The 19,946-nt window shown below is 33.7% G+C and overlaps 2 protein-coding genes across 2 annotated transcripts in view; one reads left to right on the forward strand and one right to left on the reverse strand.

Moving 5' to 3' along the window:
- The window catches only part of LOC111049326, a gene marked incomplete in the record, with an annotated part of 290,512 nt that extends 286,791 nt beyond the window's left edge, over positions 1-3,721 (reverse strand). The window contains 2 exon segments of the mRNA XM_039438440.1: positions 1,489-1,617; positions 3,503-3,721. Of these exon segments, the coding sequence (XP_039294374.1) occupies positions 1,489-1,617; positions 3,503-3,573 (200 nt within the window).
- Positions 3,722-7,597: 3,876 nt separating this feature from the next.
- The window catches only part of LOC111049333 (nuclear RNA export factor 1), a 32,902-nt gene continuing 20,553 nt past the window's right edge, over positions 7,598-19,946 (forward strand). Inside the window, exons 1-6 of the mRNA XM_039438444.1 lie at positions 7,598-7,915; positions 10,059-10,308; positions 13,036-13,159; positions 15,373-15,456; positions 16,739-16,843; positions 18,492-18,630. Coding sequence (XP_039294378.1) covers positions 7,873-7,915; positions 10,059-10,308; positions 13,036-13,159; positions 15,373-15,456; positions 16,739-16,843; positions 18,492-18,630 — 745 coding nt within the window. The 5' untranslated portion in view covers positions 7,598-7,872. The remainder of the gene's footprint in view (positions 7,916-10,058; positions 10,309-13,035; positions 13,160-15,372; positions 15,457-16,738; positions 16,844-18,491; positions 18,631-19,946) is intronic.

The raw sequence follows: 19,946 nt of genomic DNA on the forward strand, positions 1-19,946 counted from the left end.
CAGTTTGGCCATTCACGAGAGGCAAATGAACATAGAACATGGTCTATATTCTCCATCTTCTCATAGAAGACATGGTCTTATGAACCTATATCAATGTGCGAAATATTAATGTGAGGACAGCTAAAATAGTAATAATGATTGAAGCTAAAAACTAGGTGTTTTTCAAAATACAAGGAGCATTGTTAACAGGTGTTCCTGGGAATCTTTATCGAATAGAATGCTCTACCTGTTCTCAGTATTGTAGAGCACAAGATTAAGTCCTAAGTTATTTTGAATTACAATTTGAATTGTGACAATTGGGAGATGGTGTTGATTGAATCTGAAACTCATCAAATATTAATTCTATCTTGAAATTTTACTCATTTTTGAAAATTGTAACTCAGTACCTTAATCATTGAAGATAGAGAGTTCTGAATGATTCAATTTTATTTAAAATTTTACAATCCAGCAAAGACAGGAGCGATTTTTTCTGTCCAATGTCTGGATTTGGCAAAAAATAGCTCAAAACTGAAAAATTGACTGAAAATCCTATGTTTTGGGCCACTCTGTTTCTAGTACAAGGAGATTTTAAATGATAAATTTTTTGTGAACTTCTCTTATGTAACAAACAATATATTAAATAATATCAGAGCTACGATATATACTGCAAGTAACAATATATAGTTACCGTACCAAGTTACTATATAAAAATATGGAGATAAAACGATATGAAAATTAGATTAGACTAATACCTCGTATCTGAAAAATCACAATTTTTCAGGAGTCGGGAAAAACTATATTCCTTAGCTTTGAGAGGTATCAAATTTATAATTTGTTTACATGCAGTTGATGCATTCAGAATACATTTTCAACCAGTGCTAATATAAGGAGTATTTATTTTTTATTTATTTATATCACATTGTGTACAAATGCTTAACATGAGGAAAGGAACAACAGGCTCATGCCCAAAACTGTCCCATTTTCCAATTTACACTATACTGTCCAAATCAAAATGTTGGTTATGTCACTTTCACTTTTCAAAATACAATTTACGCTCTTCAATACTCAGATAAATGAGCAGATTTTGAATCAAATAGATACTATTAGAGTCTAGAATCAAAAAATATTGTACAGTAACTTGATAACTATTCAAAAAGTCTGAATTTTGAATAAAACTAGAAATTTTTGAGCTAAAAACTTCACACTTTACAGAAAATTGCAGCATTAAATTATGTATATTGGAAATTTAAATCCAAGGTACAAGATACTGGACTTCATTTTGATTCGACATACAAGCTATATTAGAATCGTCGAAAGCGCATCAAGTGGTTCGGATATCACGAGGTACCCTAGAATCAGAATATCTGGGTCTGATTCCATCTTCAGAACTTGCCCACAAAATACCTTAAGTAACCCTACTATTACAAATTCACATTGATCTACTCCAATTTACAGTTATGAAAGTAATTTGCATTATTAGGATTTACATTAATTTACATTATTACTCACATTACAGACTGGATGTTGGTAGAAAAGCATTCACCCTGGTCCGCTTCGCCAATTTTCAGTTCATCACCGTTCTCACCGATTGCTCTTTCTAGCCAAATAATATCTTTCTCAACTACGATGTTGGCAAACCTTTCAAAAAATAATACAGAGAATGCATAGAAGCATAGAGAAAAGATAGCGTTATTTCACTATGAACTATAATTGAACGAGCGATAGGGAGTCAATGCCAAAGTCGTTGTCCGTCTGTGTGTATATTCGGCAATAACTTTTGGAAGATTTGATCAATCAGCTTCAAATTTTGAACACATTTTCGTCGACCCTTTTTACAGATAAAGATCGTTGGACAACAAAATTTACCGACTCATTCGTTCTTTTTCAGGATATAACATAGAATAACTTTATTCTATTCTACATTGAAAGTGAATGAAAAAAATGTTGTGATTTATCATTTATTAAGCCGTTGTCGTCTTCCTACAAGGATTAGGCAATTTACCTGCTCCAAGTTCAAACTCCCTATCACACGTCTGCCTACACTTCTCCATCTAACCGGGTTATACGACATGACTACCTTGGAAATTCTGTCGCTCTCCATCCTTTCAATATGATCTTTCCAATTCTACTGATTCTCATTCTTTCCAGTTCTGATTATTCTCATCATCTAGTCAGCTGGAGTATTCATTGCATGCAATTACTACAGTTTATCCATTCATTCATTCATTCATAACATCAGCTGAGGCTATTTGGGGGAACTTCTATTTTCTAATTTTTGTCTCAAATCGTCCAAATATTATTGACCGAGCGAAGTGAGGTCTAAGATTCAAGTCGACGGTCTGGCATTTCTCTTAATGTTTAAATGTTTATATGTTGCGCATTTACGGTGAAACGCGGTAATGGATTTTCATGAAATTTGACAGGTATATTCCTTTTTAAATTGCGCGTCGACGTATACACAAGGTTATTGGAAATTTTGCATTTCAAGGATAAAATAAAAGGAAAAAGGAGCCTCCTTCATACGCCAATATAAGTGATAAAATCAGACTATAGAATTATTCATCATAAATCAGCTGACAAGTGATTACACAGATGTGTGGAGAAGCCAGTCTATTGCTGTATTTCCATAAGGTCTATAGTTTCAATAAGGTACTTGTGGATGAGACTACTGCGTGAGGTCTACTGTTCACAGAACTACTAGTGTAGGTTTTGGAGATCTTCATTAGTATGGAAACTCTGCCCTCAAAGTTATGTCTTGGGTTTGGGGAAATAAGGGAGTTTTTCCATTCATTCATTCATAACATCAGCTGAGGCTATTCGGGAGCTATCACACAGACAGTCCTTTATGCGTTGGAGGTAGTTAATAATATACAACTTCTACATCAACAAACTGAAACGGTTTGAGATATCAATGTGCGGTTTTCGCCATTCATCTTCTCTTGGAACTCTGTATCGAAATCATGTATCAAATCATTAATCTCATTAAAATCATTTCTCCCATCAATCACATGATCATCTTCTCATTTAAAAAAATAGATTTGTATTCATATAAGGGACAAAAAAATGTTGAAACACTTAAATTTTCTATTGCAAATAGGATCCCCAATGAAAACTACTGTGAAATTATCATTGTAAAAGAAATAATAATAATAACACTGAGGGTGATGCTCACATAAGCTCTTAGGCTTGTGCGTGGGTAATGAGTGAGAGGAATGATGATGAGAGATGACGACTACTTTTTAGGTAATCGGGACCGACGGTTTATCGTCTCCTACGAAACTGCTGTGGTCAAAAACAATTGCCCCGGTTGAGATTCGAACTCGGGTTCTCTTGTCATTCAAACTGGCGCGTTATCACTTACTCTAAGGAGCCACCCAAATATTTAGCTGTTTCCATAGTTTTCACCAACTCTGTATAATTAAAAGTTGCGGGTTTCAAAGATTAATACAAGTATTCATGAGCGGAAAAAACTGTAATTAAAGCATAATATCACAGCATTATAATCAAAAATCGATTAACTTACCCTTCAGTTAGGATGAGTAGAACAACGCCCATGGACATCCGAAAGCTAGCCGCCATTTTCTTGCCAATCATAGTAAGAAATATTTACAATCAATCAAAATAATCTTTTAAAAACTAATGACAATTATAAGATATTATATTGAATTTCTCTTTCATCAAAACAGCTAGTTAAAACGACAATATCTGTCCTCTGAATAATATCGAACTAAATAAGCAGCCTCACATAAAACCAGCAAAAACAATGATTATGAATAATAATAGAATTTTAATGATCTGTTTTTAGAGCATGATTATAATATTGAAAGACACGAAAACTGTTCTGATTGGTCTATATATTATGTTGTCATGGGTGCATTTTGTTATAATATTCATTGGTTAAGTAAAGCAGACGTAAATTGATGTATTTTTGTGAGCTGACAAGACGAATTGTCAGCAATGGGTGAATGGGAAGTATTGTTGATTGAAATATTAAGGTGCGTACATGCACCGCCGCGAACATGAGCAATTCACTTTCAATCAGCTGACTATATCTGTATTTTTACAGAAACGGTAAGATACAGATATAAAAAGCTTGGCATCAGCTGATTGATAATCTTTCTTATTTCGCTAATTTTTCTTATTCCGCTTGAATGATAACTTGAAGCAAAGTCGTTTTCATTGTAATAATTTTCAATCAATTCTTTCATTTCTCCTTCTTCTTCTTCTTCTTCTTCTTCTTCTCTTCTTTTTGTACACCAGGCCTGAGCCAGCCACCCAGATCATGCAATATTATTATGTTATCTTCTTCTTTCTCTAATCATTCTTCTCCTTTTTCTCATTCCTTTTGAATCTTATTTCTCTTTATTCTTTGTTCGCGGCGCGTATATCTGTACGCACCTTTAGAATTTATTTATTATTCTCTTTTTCACCATCATCATTTCCACCTTCTTCCTCTTTCTCTTCTACTTCTTCTTCTTCTTCTGCATGTTCTCCTCCATTTCCTTCTTTTTTTTTTCTTCTTCTTCTTCCTCTTCCTCTTCTTCTTCTTCATTGCAACCTTCTTCCTCTTTCTCTTCTACTTCTTTTTCTCATCCTTATTCTTCTTCTACTTCCTCGTCATTCTTCCTCTTCTTCTGCTTCTTCTCCTTCTTGTTGTCTGACACCAGACCTGAGCCAGCCAAATTACTCAATATTATTATCATTATTATTATTAGTATTATTATTATTAGTATTATTATTATTATCATTATTATTATTCCATTATTCTTTTCCTTTCACTTCTTCCTCTTCTTCTTCTTCTTCTTCTTCTTCTTCTTCTTCTCCCTCCTCTTCCTCCTTCTCCTCCTCCTCCTTCTCCTCCTCCTCCTCCTCCTCCTGCTCCTACACCTCATTTTCTTATTCCGCTAATTTTTCTTATTCCGCTTAAATGATAACTTGAAGCAAAGTCGTTTTCATTGTAATAATTTTAAATCAATTCTTTCATTTCTCCTTCTTCTTCTTCTTTTTTTACACCAGGCCTGAGCCAGCCACCCAGATCATGCAATATTACTATATGTTATCTTCTTCTTTCTCTAATCATTCTTCTTCTCTTTCTCATTCTTTTTGAATCTTCTTTCTCTCTATTCTTCTTCCCCATTACCTTCGCACATCCTCCTTGCACATCGACAAGTCATCCACGCAGTGAGTATATTCTTTATTCACTATTGTTACACTATTATTTTGTAAATATGTCTTTTTTATGAATAAATTTGAATTTGAATTTTACAACAACACAGAAGGACAGTAATATTGTAGATAATAAGTAAGATACTGTAATCAATATTAAGTAGGTCTAAGTGAGATTAGTACTACAGTACTATAGTATAAGTAAGTAAGAGTATAATAGTATAGGCTAATTTGTACACAAATATCTTAGCTATTGTTGTCTGCGAGTCTATGGTTTTCTAATATGTAATTATTCAGAATGGCTTCTTTAAATCATCTAACAATAATGACGTATTTCTCAATAACGCAAATTCGGCTACAGATTCAAACCATTTTTGACCGATAGAAAATTTCAATGGCGGCTTTTTCTGTCAAACATCTTGTGAATCATCAGTTTATGCGATGAACATCTTTTCAAACCCAATCTATGTGGCATCGCATTGGTAATAGTTCAATAATGTTCAATTGGACGGATTGGACCTACATTAATGGGCATAGTGAATTGGTATGGGTGATGTTTTTTTCACCAGAATAGTTTATATAATAATAATAATCATTATTATTGATATTATAATTATAATTATTATCATTATTATTGATATTATTATTATTATTATTATATAATAATTATTATTAATATTATAATTATATTATTGATGATTAGCTTGATCTTTTATCTGAATAGTGATAACAGAGACAAACGAATATAGGCCTAGTAGTATTCTTTTCTCAATGGTAGGCCTAATAATATCATCATGAGAATACGACTGCATAGTCTATTATTAGGCCTATACATTCTATTGAATTCTTATACCTCTGCAATTCTTTAGTCTACGATTCAAGCCGCTCAGGCGCTATATAGTGAGGTTCACGTTATAATGGAGTATTTGGTGTATCTATCCTTGTCTGTCATTCAATAAAACAGATAGTGCCATCCCTTTCTAGCTCCTCAACGTAGCCACATTGCTTTTTAGCCCTGGAGAAATATAATCAATATTGACAAAAAAGTTCATTCTCAATTATGAAAATTTATTATGATAATACTATTGTGATATATATATTATCTTGATGAATAGAATATAGTGACCCCCTGGGTTGGATAACTCGCTCAAGAACTGTTGTATTGTAATATTTGAAAAACGCAACTGTCAATTATAAAGAGTTGTTGAAAATCATGTAAACAGCTAATATTTCTCTAACAAGAATAATTTGACAGTAGCCTAGGTTCCATTGATGATTTTATTTGAGATGAAAATTACTCTATCGCTTAAACATTTTGTCCCACATATAAATCAAAATCTGAATTTGCCAACTCCACTGAGGTTCAAATCCAGAAAACCTTTCTGGAAGATCCCCCACCTCCCCACCTCATTCAGCAAACCCTCAAACACATCAACAGTGGACCGAGTCTTAGCAATCAGTTTCTGTGAGAAAACTTAGACATAGTTTATGATCCAATTAGGAGAGTGAATGGTTTTGAGCTGCCTCGTCAGGTATGGCTGAGACTGAACAGACTCAAAACAGGAGAGGGGAGGTGCCAAAAAACATGCATAGATGGGGTTTATCTGACACCCCTTTTTGTGAATGTGGTCAGATACAAACCGTGAATCACATCATTGCCGAGTGTTCATTGACAAGACTTCAGGGAGGGCTACAGAAGTTGCTTGTAGCAGATGACGAGGCCATACTCTGATGGATCAAAAATTTGAAAATGCATGTATGAATTGTTTATTTGTTTGTATCATTGCCTATCCATACTATATATATATATTTTTAGCTATATTAAATAGAAGGCAGTGGCAAGGCTGAGAATCAGCTACCCTATTCTCTTATCATTCTACCCTGCCATTATAACGTGAACCTCACTACAGTGGCTGTAAATGTCGAAGATTGCTGATACTGGTATATCTGATGTGATTTAAATAATATTAATCCTTGTTAGAAATAATCAATATATTTATTATTAATTTGTCAAGAAAATATCTCACCTCTTATTATTGAAACTTGATATTTTGAATGATGTTCCTAAATCGATCTGGAGCTTTCTATAGTGCACAGTATTCTCATCAGTGGCTCTGTGTGGATGTCTTCGGCAACATTTCCATACGGCTACTATTATAAGACGTAGAAATAAATGATTCCCTTTTGTTGCGTACAGGTATAAAACTATAAAAAGAGCTTAAATCGTCTAGACCAGACAGAAGATTTAAGAATAAGCTGTTATGAGATATATCAGCATAATAGTATTATCGTTATAAAATCATCATAATTACTAAGAAATTATTGAAATAATAGTCTCAATCTCATTATAATATCCCAACGATGCATCCAGCCAATCTAGTAATCTTATTCATCGATGAGTTCGTAACGAACATAACCCATAAGGCAATAATACTAAAAATTGCGCAAGAGCAAGACAAGATTGGAAGATTGCAACTTGCAAGCTCAAGCTGGAAGCTGCACATTTCACAAGTTTAGTGAAAGCAGAAAGTGAGATATTCTTTTAAAAAACATAGTTAATGCTTTCTCAAAGTGATTTATTTACGGCAATAATGTCCACTTTGAGTGATAGTTGAAATGATTGATAAATCCTAAATTGAATTATAAGGTTCTCGAGACTACTGACAATCTTGTGGAAACAGTCTAATCTAGGCTACATTGTCTTGTTCTGTATTTTTTTAATTTATCATGCCAAATATACACAGACGTGGTGGCAGAGACAGAAATTATGGTTAGTAATTCAACATTTTTTAATAAGTTTATTTTTATTGTAAGTTAGATAAGTAGATTTCCTGTTAGTCAATTTATAACCTTGAACCGTGTGGGATAACTGATCTACTTATTACTGTAGTTGATTTTACAGAATCTTTGTAATTGTAAGAGTCTATTAACTTAATATATTATTTTAAATCATGTTTATTCATTTTTTGTAATGTATAAAATTCTAGCATAGTAATTCATTGTCAGAATAGTAACGTCTCCATCTGGACTTTTGTTCCTTGTTTACATTTGAGCAAATTAGAAAGCTTACTAACTTATTTGATGTTGTAAAGTTTCTTACAACTAGCTTTTTTAATTTCCCTTTTCACATTGACATTCCAAATAAGTTTGATTTAGGCTATTATTTATTCAGTTGAATTATATAGGCTTAATTGATGCCAACGTAAAAGTGATAGGCTAGGCTAAATGCCTACCATACGTGGGTATACAATAGGTCAATATCAAGCATAGCATTATCTCCCATATTATTACCAGTTGATTTACAACGTTAGTTGTATTTTTGATTGTATTACACTAAATTGGCTTATGGCAATAAGGTTAGTTTACTTTGGTAAAGCTAGGTTTGGCATCTGAACTGTTCACAAAAGCTGATATAGGTATACTGTACTCCCATACACAGTGCACTCTGCTAGTGCATGGGCTTCCCTTATTCCCTGGTTTTACCAAAATCAATCAGGATATTTGAACATTGTCAAATAGCTTTCTCTTACAACGAGTACACTGAACATAGGATTTCTATGGCAATAGCTTCTATCAATAATTCCATTACACAAAAAATAAAGTTCAACCAATTCCCTAGTTCTTGAACGAGCTTAGTAAAACTGTGAATTACAAATGACGCAAATTTCACAATATAGGGAAAACCAGGTAATCATTTTTCAATTTCATATTGATACGGTATTAACAATATTTCAGTATCAATAATACTGGTGCACTCAGAGTAAAATGTCCCCTCTTAGGATGTGGTCACCCTAAACCCTTTTGTTTGTAAAACAAATTCTTGAATTTAATAAATTGATCTCGACGAATGCGTATATTTGCAAGTGCACGTCAGGTTATACATTAGCAAAAAAAATCTGCAAAGTAATTGAATAAAGTTGTGACTAACGTATTTATTTATTCACAATGTAGACAACGAGTTTCCCCTAATTTATAAAGCCATTATAACGTGGACCTCACTATAGACTACTTTGAGTGCACCAACAATCACTTGAGCTAGCTCCGCAGTGCAGGCTGGATGCTTGTCTGAATCGAACTAGGGGCTGAGACAGCAAATAATAGCAGCGTTGGTGGGAATGCGAGCGGCCGCAGTAACATCTTCCACCCAGCAATGGTCGGCGTAGTTCCGCCTGGTGGACAGACGAAAGATCAATCCAGTCGGTTATTTGATCCCTCCAGCCAGGCTCAGCCAAGCAGCCGAGACAGTAGAACAATGGAGTAACGGTCGTATTCGCGTTCATCACCTAGGTTTGGTAGGTTTTCGTAGGTTTTCACCTGCGTTCTCAGCAGTTTTCTTTCTCACGATTATTTTGATTTTTGTGCTACCTATAATCAATAATAACTCTAGTCACCAGTAAAACGTTTCCAGAAACGTGGTGTACTATCATATTAATGACTTTTCATGTTTATTTTTAATTATTTAAAAACATTGTTGACATTCTGAGCCTTCAGGCTAAACTTGGGGTCGCTGAGAACGAATCTGCAATCAGAATTTCTCTATCACGAAAAAAACCCAGCTGTTGATCTTCCGGCAACCGTTAATAGTCATCCTGCAATGCGGCCGAAACACTTCCAAGCCAGACACCCATCTCAAATGACAACAACGCCAAGCTGTGAGAAACCATCCTGCACTGCGGTGCTAGGTTTATATCTATATTATAGTATCGAAATTTCTATATCGATAGTAAAGTATTGATGTTTAAATATCGATAGTAGAGTATCAATGTTGAAATATCGATAGTAAAGTATGTTGAAATATCGATAGTAAAGTATTGATGTCAAAATATCGAGAGTAAAGTATCGATGCTGAAATATCGAAAGTATCGATACTAATATATCGATATTATCTTGAATTGATCTCTTTTGTTGACCAGGTGACCGTGACAATCGGGGCGGTGGAGGCGGCGGAAGTCGTGACAAGGATTACATCAATAATGCGGAAATGGGCGGAACTGCCAAGCGGGTGTGGTTCAAAGGCGGTCAGCACCGGGACAATCGTGCAGTCCTATCGCAGGCCATTCTGCAGCGGCGGATTCTGATCGATGATGGAGATATCGATATGATGTCGGGAGGTCGAGATGGCGGCGGCGGGTCTGGCCGCCATAATAACAACAACAATAACAGGTGTGTCTATTTTTCTAACACCAACCCAAGTTAGCACAACAAATTAGGCCTACTACACCTAATAACCGAATACCGACCAACCTAACATACGAGGGTCATTTTTATTTCAAGCTCCGATCTCATTATCATAAGATACAGACAACCGGTAGGGGAGCGACTTTATACCTGCAATAATAACTTAAAACCAACCAACCTATAGTGAGGTTCACGTTATAATGACAGTAGTTGGTTAACTTTGATGTTGCTATATTTGTCTAACATTCCACAAAACAGGTAGTACTATTTTTTTCTAGCTCGGTAACGATGCCAAATCTGTTTTTAACAATGTAGAAATGTAATTAAAAAAGACAGAGAATCGGCAACGCTGTTCTCCTATCTTTATTCACTGCCATTATAACGTGGATCTCACTATAACATACGAGGGTCATTTTTATTTCAATCTCATATTATCACATATCATAAGATACAGACAACCGGTAGTGGGGTGGCACCACTTTTACAGATCTGAACAGCTTTTCATCCTCACCACACGTCCTGTGATCGGTGCGGCCAGATCGTCAATTGTTGTCGAGTTACAGACCCAGAAACATGGCCGCGTGATTTGAGTCTCTCGTCAAGTGCTGGTTACGTGGCTTCACTCGTTTTTCCAACCAAAAGGCTATAGTTTACCATAAATCTAACGAAGAATAGTTCAAGTTCAAGAAGGAAACATGAGTGATGGGGTTGTGTGTGAATGGTCTCGGAAAATTGAAGATGTCATCTGAAATGTGTAATACTACATATTACAAACCTTAATATATATCGATAGTCATGGCATTCTTATCCTTAGACCAGTTATAGAATAGACACGCTTGGAAGTCTAGCCTCTGAAGCCAACATGTACTGTCAAATCCACCCATCTTGACGTCACAACCAAGCTAACAACAATGTAAGTTAAACACCACAAACACTTACACAACAAACTCAAAAAAGTTTTCTATAATTTCTTTACGATGCGTGACGTCACTGTTGTGACGTCAAGATGGGTGGATTTGGCTGTAGATGTTGGCTTCATCGACTTTCAGTATGAATATACAATGAACCGTGTCTATTCTATAACTGGTCTAAGTTCTTATCACCGCAACAACACCCCAAATGACTCCCGGAATCGTTGTGACACATGACAACTCGGACCCACAGTGCTGGTGTAACCAAACGACAAATCAAATTGTATGATCTCAATAACCCACCATACAAACCTGACTCGGCCACTAGTATCTTATACCTTCTCCCCAAACTCAAGACATGACTTTGAGGGCAGAGTTTCCAAACTAACGAGGAGCTCCAAAACAACGTCATAGCTCACTTGAACTCATGTGGCGGCAGAATTTTAAGTAGAGGGTTTTGGTAGGCTGGTCCACTGGTGTGACCCATGCCTCAACCTTCACGGCAATTGCGTTGAAGAGTAATCGTAATTGTAAGTAACTGTTGGTGAGAAAATTATGCTGTTATACACATTCGTATTTCATCTATGGCCAATCGGAGGTTGAAAGAATGACCCTCGTACTATAAGATTGTCTTGGAATACAAAATAGAACAGAATTTAAAGTTGACGTTCAATAATTATTTTTCACCAGAAGGTAACCCGTGCTCCACAAGGGTCTAATTGAAAACTTGTCAATCTGTAAATTTGACGTACTGAAATCTTGAAGAATTTAAAATAAGCTTATAACCATCCTCGGTAAATTAAGAATCTATATGCAACATTTCAAGTTAATCAGTCCCTTAGTGGTAATGATGCTTCATTCGTGATATTCCTATCCCGTACTTGTATCAGCCAATTCTTTCCTTTATCATTATTTATAGATGAACTGTGGGTGCAATTCTCTAGCGACGAATCGAGACGCGCGTCATATCATTAGATATGAATCGTAAAAGCAATATAGTAGCCAACACTTCAGTTTATCTGCTGTAATGTTGATCAACATACACATCCAATAAATCATCGAATCTGATGAATTTATCGGTTATGTGCTCTTTGTAAGGAATTGCACCTTTACAGTGAAGTTTTGAAACATGCTCCTCTGATCTGTTGATTTTAAAAGTTGTGGATAGAAACAGTTTTGAAATTTAAATTAATTTCTCAAAAATTTCATTTTTCAATTTTTGTAAAATATGCCTCTCAACAATTTAAAATCGTTTTTGAACTATTATGACGACACTAAAGTGTAATATATTATTATTAGAGTTTTGTCATAATAGTTCAAAAACGAATTTAAATTGTTGAGAAGCATATTATGCATAAATTTATAAATTAAACAATTTAAAATTGTTTTTAAACTATTATGACGACACTACAGTCTAATAATAATAATATATTATACGTCTCAACAATTTAAATTCCTTTTTAAACTATTATGACGACACTAAAGTCTAATATAATTATTATTATTATTAGAGTTTTATCATAATAGTTCAAAAATAAATTTAAATTGTTGAGAAGCTTATTATGCATAAATTTATAAATTAAATTTTTGACTGTAAACATATTAGACTGTTGTGTCGACATAATAGTCCAAAAACAAATTATTAACTCTCAGTTCGTAATGGATAGCAAAATAGATTGATGTAAATATTCATTTGTATCAGATTCGAACAAACTGAACTCTGATCGTGCTTTCTGTTTTATACCATTACATTTACTGTGAAATCTTCCCAGAATTAGGAATTATTTCTTGTGTTTTGTAGGTCTAGAGGATTCAGAAGACAGAACTTTAGCGGCAGAAACCGTAACAATAATGGCGGGGGTTTCTCAGGTCCTCCGCCCAAGCGATTCCTTGAAGAAAGTTTCACTGGATGGTACAAAGCCAGAGTGAGTTTATTATATAAATAATTTTATTATGTTCCACTATAATAGTTATTTGTGCAACTAGTGCGCAAAGTGTCAGTTTGCTGCACCGAAAGAAACTTTTACGCCCGAGCCGTAGGCGAGGGCGGAATGGTTTCTTGAGTGCAGCAGAGGAACTTTGCGCACGTATTTCACATTAAGTTTTTCCTACAGTTACCATTGAATATGAAAAGTGGGTAATTATGGGTAAAATTGCCTGAAATCCATCAAATGTTTTTCTGTGTAATTTTATTATTGATAAAAACCTTAATCCTAAAATCCTAAAGTCCTCGTTGTCCTTGGTTATAATATCTAATGAATAATAATTAGCGCGTTGTGCTTGGTTGCACCTCTGCTCACTATAGCAGCCACAGCAGTCACTGTTACCAACTTCATTTTGATTTTGCTGCACTGTTGCTCCATATAACCTACTAAGTATTTTGCGTTGCCATGTTGCAAATCTGGAGTGCAGAAAAATTTTTCCCGCACTAGAGCAGAAAAGTGATTCTTTACGTTCTGTAATCAGTGCAGCAATGGCCACTTTTCAACGTAACTGTAGGAAAAATGTATTCCTAACTCATATGGTACTTGATTTCTGACTCTTTCATATATTATTGTTCTAATTTCTAGCCAGGCGATCTTCGTGACTCATAAGATATTGAAGAATTTACATCATCTGTTTCTATTTACTGTGCATATATTTAGTGCCGGTTTCCGCTCTCGGGATTTAGCTAAGCTCTAGACTTCAAGCAGCTGGAGTCAGAAAATTGGCTTTCCGAAACGGGGCGTAGTCGCAGTTTTTATGATAATCTTTATTCACTTATTTCAATAATTGGAAACGTTCTTCCTTGACATAGTGAAACATTCCTAAATAATTCAAAATAGCTGAAACTTTACACTATTTTCTCCTTATCTTATTTTGTTTTGCGTTCAATTTTCTAGTTTTTGAAATTTAATTTAAATGTGGACTGCTACTACGCCCCGTTTCGGAAAGCCAATTTTCTGATTCCAGCTGTTTAAAGTCTAGTACTTGGCTAAATCCCGAGCTCGGAAACCAGCCCTTAGGATTTACTAAACTCTAGCTTTCCATACCCATGATTCATTTCATAAGTAATTTAAGAAATCTGCAGAGAATTGTCACATACAAAAAATTGGTAAAATTATTTAAAAGGTTGTGTAGCCTACTGGGTTCTATATCGAAGAATACATTTGAAAATTCATAAAAAACTATTATTAATAGTTTAATAATAGTAGAGTTTTTTAAAAACATGATAGTTAAACAATAGTAATATATCAGTCCTTATCTTAGAATTTATCAGACCTTAGCTCAGAATTTATCTCAATAACCAATTTTTTAGATACAGTTCTGAAAATTTATCATTTTATTAAACACTGAAGCAGGATTCTCACTTATCAGTATCAGTGAACGTATCCGGTACAGTGAAAATATAATTTCCATGAGCTCTAATGGGACTATTCATACTCACTTGGCCGGGTTCAGTGAGAATAGTCTCATTATAACTCATGGAAATGATATTTTCATTGTACCGTATATGTTCACTGATACTCATATAGAATAGAATTGAATGACTTTTTCATTTGTTGACGTGACGATGTTTGGACAGTAATGTCTATTCTACCACTTAAACACGAAGAGAATTTAGCCATATGAGAGAATCCAGCTTTATTAGTTCATTATTAGAATTAGCCTAGAAATTTCAAAAATATCGGCAAATACATTTTTTCAATAAATTAAAAGAATATTTTAAATAAGTCTTTCGCTGTCGATATTGTCAGAGCTTGTGAATTTAATATAGAATAAATTGCTGTTTCTTGCATTAAATGATACTGTTGAATATTTAAAAATGTTAATGTTTTATTTAAATAAAGTGAATTTTTGATAATATCACAAGTCTCTTTAATTACTATTGAATAATATTGTATAGTGAGAGATCCACGTTATAATGGCAGTATATAAAGATAGAGGAATGCCGATTCTCTGTATTAATCAATTATATTTCTACACTGTCAAAAACATAATTGGCATCGTTGTAGACCTAGAAAAGGATAGTACCACCGGCTTTGTCGAATGATAGACAAGGATAGCAAAACCAAAGTTGATCAAATACTGTCATTATAACGTGGACCTCACTATAGCTTTTTGGAGAATGGTTTTCTAAATAAGTTATTTTTTTCAGGTTGTTGGAGATGTTCCGTTTGATAAAGATGAAACAGTTTCACTGCTATCTCGACATATTGGATTGCAATTTATCGCCTACAGTGTAAGTTGGATTAATATATATTGTAAATTTATTAAACTTCCAACGGTACAACACCGATTGAACAAGAAAAAATATATAGTAGAGAAACATATACTAGCAAAGAACTTGAACACAATAAACTAGACAATATTTAAATAACAAATAATACAATCAAAAACAAAATATATTCCACAGTTTTACAAGGAGTGTATGTCACTCACTAAAGGTCTGCAGTTTAAAATTAGTTACCGTATATTGAAACACATTTTTGAATAAATTGATATAAATGTTTTATCACAGAAGAGAGCATAAAATGAAAACAAATAACTAATGTTAGACAATAACTAATGAAAAACGGCTTGATGAACAAGCCGTGGTCACTTACACAAGGTAGGTTATAGGACCTTCATCAAGTGCCACCTTTAGTGGCTGACGCACTCCCTTTACAAGTAGGCCTACATAACCTACATAAAAAACACAGTTTTTTATAAGCAAGTTACATGAAAAACCACAGTTAACAGGACATATAGATCAAAAGTGAAACTGTAATATTGATATTGAATTATATTCATTGTTGAATTATAATTGAGTTTTCTATTATTGTTTAGTAATAATTATTGAATTATTTATTAATGGCTTATTAAATTACTGTAATGTCTTGAAATTGTAGTAATTAACTTATGTGAAAATAAGTTTCTTTGTATTATTCAAATTCTTCATTTCATTGATGATTGTTGGGTACGACGTCTATAACGAGTTTTGAATACATTAATAATTCCTTCTATTGGTAAAATGGATAGGTTATAACCATTCAAACATAATATGAATTGCAACTCGATGTTGAAATTAATGAAACAAAATTACCTGGTTAAAATCTTTGAAATTACCTAATTATTATAATTAAATTACCTAATTAAAATCTTTCTTTAGAAGAAATTTAGTTATAGAATCAATATTACTATCAAAGGAATTTTTTATGAATTACCTTCTACCTTTGCGTTGCAATAGGAATTGCATATTAATGAGTAGACTTCATAGACCCATACTTGAATGAAATTTATAATACAATGACACAAATCCAAACAAAAAAATACGAGGTCTTGAAATTTCTCTATTTATAGTGAAGTATTTGTAATAATTCATCTGCTACGATATAGCTCTTATCTCTCTGAATTTCTTGTGGTGTTCTAGTTTATTCGTACCATTCTGAACATTATGTAGAGTAGATGAATGTTATTTTAGCAGTTTTGATTTCGTAATGTATGAATTTAGTTGTTAATCGTTTCAAACTTGTTTTTTCCAGTTTCAAAAGGTGAATAACGAAGTAACATTTTACCTGGAGACCAGAAACGTAGCTGAGAAGCTCAACGATACAGATCGTAAAATCACTCTGCCTGATGGCCACAAGGTAAATTAACTATCAATTTTCCCATCAACTGAAGCAACCAAATACAAAATTCAGGTAAGAAAAAACAGGCTATTGCCCAAAACTCCTGTTTCCTAATTTTTTCTTGAATAGTCCAAAAACTGATATGTCCTCATTGAAAATTTTTCATCATTAATCTTGATATTAAAAATAAAACTATCAACGTCACTTGGTTTGGTTGATGACAAAACTTGAATGATTTGAATCTGGATTGGATTCATGAATTTTAAATTCATCAATAAGATAATAAATAATGGATTTCCTTTATTTGTAAATGAAACAATCTGAAATGAAGCATTGAGTCTGGTGAAATAATCCTCTAAGGTATAGTATAATTAATTCATCAGAGAAGATAGCTGAGAGTTTTTAAATAATGCGTGTGTCCAAATGTTTCCTCTACCTTCTACCATAGAGAAACAATAGCATAAGTAGATATCCCATGGTATAGGGCGTTTATATCGCAACTTTTACTGTTATCTCAAGCCGATAGCCCACGTAGTTCTTTCCTGTGAAGCTATGTGACGCTGATAGTCTCTCATATTGTGCCGTTCATACACTCTTACCCGGTCAAAACAGTAAAAATCGACAGTAATCGGCTTGAGATAACATTAAAAGTTGCGACATAAACGCCCTATACCATGGGATATCTACTTACGCTATTGTTTCTCTATGCTTCTACGTTCTACACTATCTTCTCCGCTCCATTATGTTCCGACATATTTGAAGTCATGCAATATTTCCAACACTCAGCAGTCACCTTTTCTTATAAATTCCAACTTCGACCCTCCGCTATTTTTTTTACTCTGAATCATAACTTCTCCAATAAAGTTGGAGATTTCGTATTGGATGAGAGAAATTACTTTTATTGTAGGGGAGCAGATATTGTGGTATTTTTCCATAATATCAGTGGCCATTTTGTTTTTATTAGACAAATAACTTGAAAATATTCGGATTAATACAGAGAATAAGGTGTGTATACTTTGATGTAAAGCGGACATTTTTTGGTATAGTGAGGTCCACGTTATAGTGGCAGTAGAGAAAGATAGGAGAACAGTGTTGCCGATTCTCTGCCTTGTCACTGCCTTCTATAGAGGATAGCTGATACTGGTGTATCCGATGTAATATTAACAGTTCATACTTTTTTTTCTTTAGGGCTACTTTTAATATAAATCTGAGCACCCTTTTGAATTATTTTGACACGACATGTTTCGGCTACTAATGCCATTTTCAAGTGCCATTTAAAAGGGTAGGCCTACTCAGATTCATATTTTCTGTTCATTCTTGTTCAAAATATATCATTAATTATATTCTATTCGACAAGAAAATATAATTTCGGTGATTGAATGATAATAATTTTTCATAATTGAGATTATTTATTTTGGTAAACAAATATGTTTCTACATTGTTTGAAAAACGATTTGACAACGTTGTGGTGCTAGAGAAGCATAGCACTATCTGTTTTCTCGAATTTTAGAGAAGGATAGCAACACCAATGTTAATAAAATACTGCCATTATAACGTGGACCTCATTGTAGTATCTGGACAGATCTATTAGAGAGATGGAACTTATTACAGAGTACCTATCCCATTCAATTTTGTAGATTACATTGTTTCTGCTTCTTACTTTCAGATGCGACTCTTTGTGAAGCCAATCTCCTGTCCGGTTGATATGACCGATGAACTTCGAGAAAACATCAAACTTGTGATGGCAAAACGGTATAGAGCTGATACTAAAGCACTCGATCTCAAAAAGTTTCACTCTGATCCAGGTTAGTAAAACACTAGCAGAATAATAATAATATCATATTTTCCGTAATATTCCATTACAACATTTATGACACACACAGTAATACACAGAATGAAATTCATGTAAGAAAAATCATACATAACTACTTTACAGTACATTAAAAAAAAAAATTAGGTTGCTCTAAGGTTAGAAACCTGCTTTGGGTCAACCATCAAAATTAATAACCATTTAAGAATCATTTTTCTATTCTGAAGTTAATTTATATAATAAACTTATTTAATTCATTCACACCACACAAATATACAGTGAGAAATACCAAATACAACGAAACAATTACAGTAACAATAAATATATAACGCAATAAAAATTAGACAAAATTTCTAAAATGATGTTGTGTGCTGGAAAAAGAGGGGGAAAATTCCTTGTCAACTATGGTTTCCCATGTAATAGGCAGGTCATGTATAACAGAAAGGGAAAAGGTGTAAAAGGGGATTGAAAGAAGGTAATCTTTGTATTTGCATGGTATTTCTCCATAATTAAAATAATAAGAAATCGATGTTTCAATACAGACAATATTTACAACATCAACATCTTTCTCCTCATTCATAGTGAGTCTATTATTATAACTGATAATCAAATCTGATAAAGTTCAGACTTGATTATCAGTTATAATAGAAGACTGACTATGCCTTGACACTTGCCTTAGTTGGTCCCAGCATATTGACATTGTTGCTAGCAAGCTGAATAAGGGAGTCTTCTTAAACTGAGGTCATATTATGTCGGTTAGGATGTTTCAAAGGTGATTTATTATGCTCACATCCAATCCCATTTATCATATGGCACCATACTTTGGGGTTCGAGAGCTTACAATAGTAGACTTTAAGAATACAGAGAAAGGCTATCAGACTGATTTGTGGGCTTTCTAAGCGAGCACAGTTTGAAGAGCATTTTAAAATTTTGAGAATATTGACTCTCCCTTCAATATTTGTTCAATAGAGCCTAATTTATGTTGTGGATTTGGAGAAGTTTGTAGAATAGGGGGTAGTTCATAGCCATTACACTAGAAATAGAGGTAATTTGACTAGTTATCGGTATACCTATTCTAGTACACATAAAACATTTCAATTTTTTCCCATAAAATTGTTTACTTCCCTTCCTGAACATCTAAGAAATATGGAGAATGGTATTTTTAAAAATCATATCAATTGTTTCTTAGCAGCTAACCCTTTAAACAAGATTGAAGATTTTTATACATTAGCTAGGAATATTGGGTTATAGATTGAAAATCAGATGACATATTATTACAGGGTACTGATAGTGTAACTTACTGATATAGAG

The sequence above is a fragment of the Nilaparvata lugens genome, chromosome 11, assembly GCF_014356525.2.
Source record: "Nilaparvata lugens isolate BPH chromosome 11, ASM1435652v1, whole genome shotgun sequence".
Taxonomy (NCBI): Eukaryota; Metazoa; Arthropoda; class Insecta; order Hemiptera; family Delphacidae; genus Nilaparvata; species Nilaparvata lugens.